General features: G+C 42.1%; 2 protein-coding genes across 2 annotated transcripts in view; one reads left to right on the top strand and one right to left on the bottom strand.

The window, feature by feature from the left end:
- The window catches only part of LOC119581728 (alpha-(1,6)-fucosyltransferase-like), a gene marked incomplete at its 3' end in the record, with an annotated part of 49,931 nt that overhangs the window by 13,940 nt on the left and 33,856 nt on the right, over positions 1-2,135 (top strand).
- LOC119582203 (alpha-(1,6)-fucosyltransferase-like) overlaps positions 1-2,135 on the bottom strand; it is a 10,599-nt gene that overhangs the window by 3,382 nt on the left and 5,082 nt on the right. Inside the window, 5 exon segments of the mRNA XM_037930434.1 lie at positions 253-429; positions 536-773; positions 1,030-1,216; positions 1,478-1,636; positions 1,840-2,004. Of these exon segments, the coding sequence (XP_037786362.1) occupies positions 253-429; positions 536-773; positions 1,030-1,216; positions 1,478-1,636; positions 1,840-2,004 (926 nt within the window).

Genomic DNA, 2,135 nt, shown 5'->3' with positions numbered 1-2,135 from the left:
CAGTTGTTTGAAGACATATACGGTAACTACCACAGACATCTAGCAACAAACAGATGATGAGAAATTTCCATTCTAAAAAGCCACACAGCCAATCATGAATTGATTTCTAAATATTTTTGCATCTGTCTACCTGGTTCGTTCTCCCTTTCCTCTCTCTATATTCAACTTTCTTTAGTTTTTCTCCCTGTGGTTCTGGCTCCCTGCTTGTCCCCATATCTCTCTATGTTTCTCTAAGTATTTTTCCCTACTTACTTCTTCTTTATTTCTGGAATTACTTCTGGATCGTCAGTGGCCAAGAAAATCCTTCGTTGAGCAACGGTCTGACGCAACTCCAGCTCTTTGTATAATTCATCCACTTCTTTCATGTACACACTGAGGTCAATGTAAACTGCCTCCTTCTTCAACTTGTCTGAGCGCCGAATCTGCAAGCTGAAATATGGAAAAGATTCAATTGTGAACAAGCAGTAGGTGGTAAAATAAAGTTATATATAGCTGCATCGTATTGTTTTAAGGATGTTAAAATGGTAATATTTACCCTACAACAGGAGACTCGTAACCCATTTCTCGTGCTAGCTTGTCAGAGTAATTCTGGAATTCTTGGATCATCCTCATGGCATACTTGAAGAATTGGCCCATCCACCAGGCAAAAGGATCTCCATGGAGGCGCATCAGACGCTCGGAAATGTCCTTTGGGATTGATTTTGGAAAATATTTCGGCCTCGGGCTCGGTCTGTCCCAATCCGGAAAATGCACAGCAAGCGAATCTTCCTTTCCTGCAGGCAGATTCGTGGTGAGGTGACTCCTATGAGAATCTTATTACCCCTTAAGTGTCTAATATCCTTTACCTCATATAACAATTCCCCATCTGATGCATATTCCATTGTTAAACTTTTTGTACAGTCCTATACTCGTCATAAAACTACAATATAACATCAAGGCATTAAGAACTCTACCACCAAGTGTAACAACCCTCTGCCCCTTTTATCACGGCAAGGCAGCAATCAACACTGCTTTTGCATGCTCTCTCACCTGGCCAAGAAACCATCTGAGACTTGCTGTAGCTCGTGCAGGTCTCGCTCAGAGGAAGAAAGAATTTTTCGAGTCCTTCGGGGTTGCCATAGTAGTCCTTCGTGTTAAGAACCAAGGTTCGCTGAGTGCCATACAATGCCAGGAAACAGTAGCTCAGGTGGTGCAGATGGCTCCCCATACCTCGGGCCTGTAATGGTCATGGTTTGATAAAACACGAGACTCTCTTGAAATTGAAAGGGAATATCTATAAACACTGGTTTTAAGCTTTCCTTTGTCTCTGCAACCACTTTTAGGTATAAATTGTTGCACCACTCTATAGTATTTTCTGTGCGATTTCAAAGTTAAATAATTGCATTTGTGAAGAAAAAAAAAATTCAAAACATTCTCGTCTTGTCCCAAGGATAAGACGTGGCAGAGGAATTATAACTGTTGTAACTACAGTACTTACGGAAGATCTAAAATCACAGTAGATCTTCTTGGCGGAGGCGCAGTCGTGAGGATTCTGCAAAACGTGCAGCCGATGTTGTACGAGGGCACTGAGGGCAGCGGCCTCCTCCTCCCGCCACTCCTGAAACCCGTCGACCTCATCAAGGCGCGTGAGGTCACTCTGAGAACAGTCACGACTTTCAATTATCCTACCACGTCTGGAGTACTTTCACTATGATACATTTTGGAATTATATAAAAATATTAAACTATCGACTGGGTTGGAATAATGACAATAGGATTCCACAACACAAAAAAAACTTGCTCTGTCCGTATTACAAGTTTGCAACTCTGGCTTTTAAAGGATTAACACTGGATTACTGACAGCTAAAACGTACCTTTAGTAATGTTCCAGTTCTTCAAGAACGGTGCTACACTTGGTGTTCGAGTTAAGATTTCTTAGATGAAATTTCAAGAAGTTCCAGGTATAACGCACGTCACTTACCACCTGTTGACGCATCTGTTGGGCCTCCATTAATGGCTGTGACATCTGACCGGAATCAACTGGAATGGAACATGGCTACTAAGTAATGTACGCTTGTGATATGATGGGGCGTGTAGGTCTTGTGCCAAAATCCAGCATTGTATGCATGGGCATATCTGGACAGACATGCCTATTTA

This window comes from Penaeus monodon, chromosome 15, assembly GCF_015228065.2.
Source record: "Penaeus monodon isolate SGIC_2016 chromosome 15, NSTDA_Pmon_1, whole genome shotgun sequence".
NCBI classification, from domain to species: domain Eukaryota; kingdom Metazoa; phylum Arthropoda; class Malacostraca; order Decapoda; family Penaeidae; genus Penaeus; species Penaeus monodon.
This window is presented reverse-complemented; position numbering and strand designations above follow the sequence as displayed.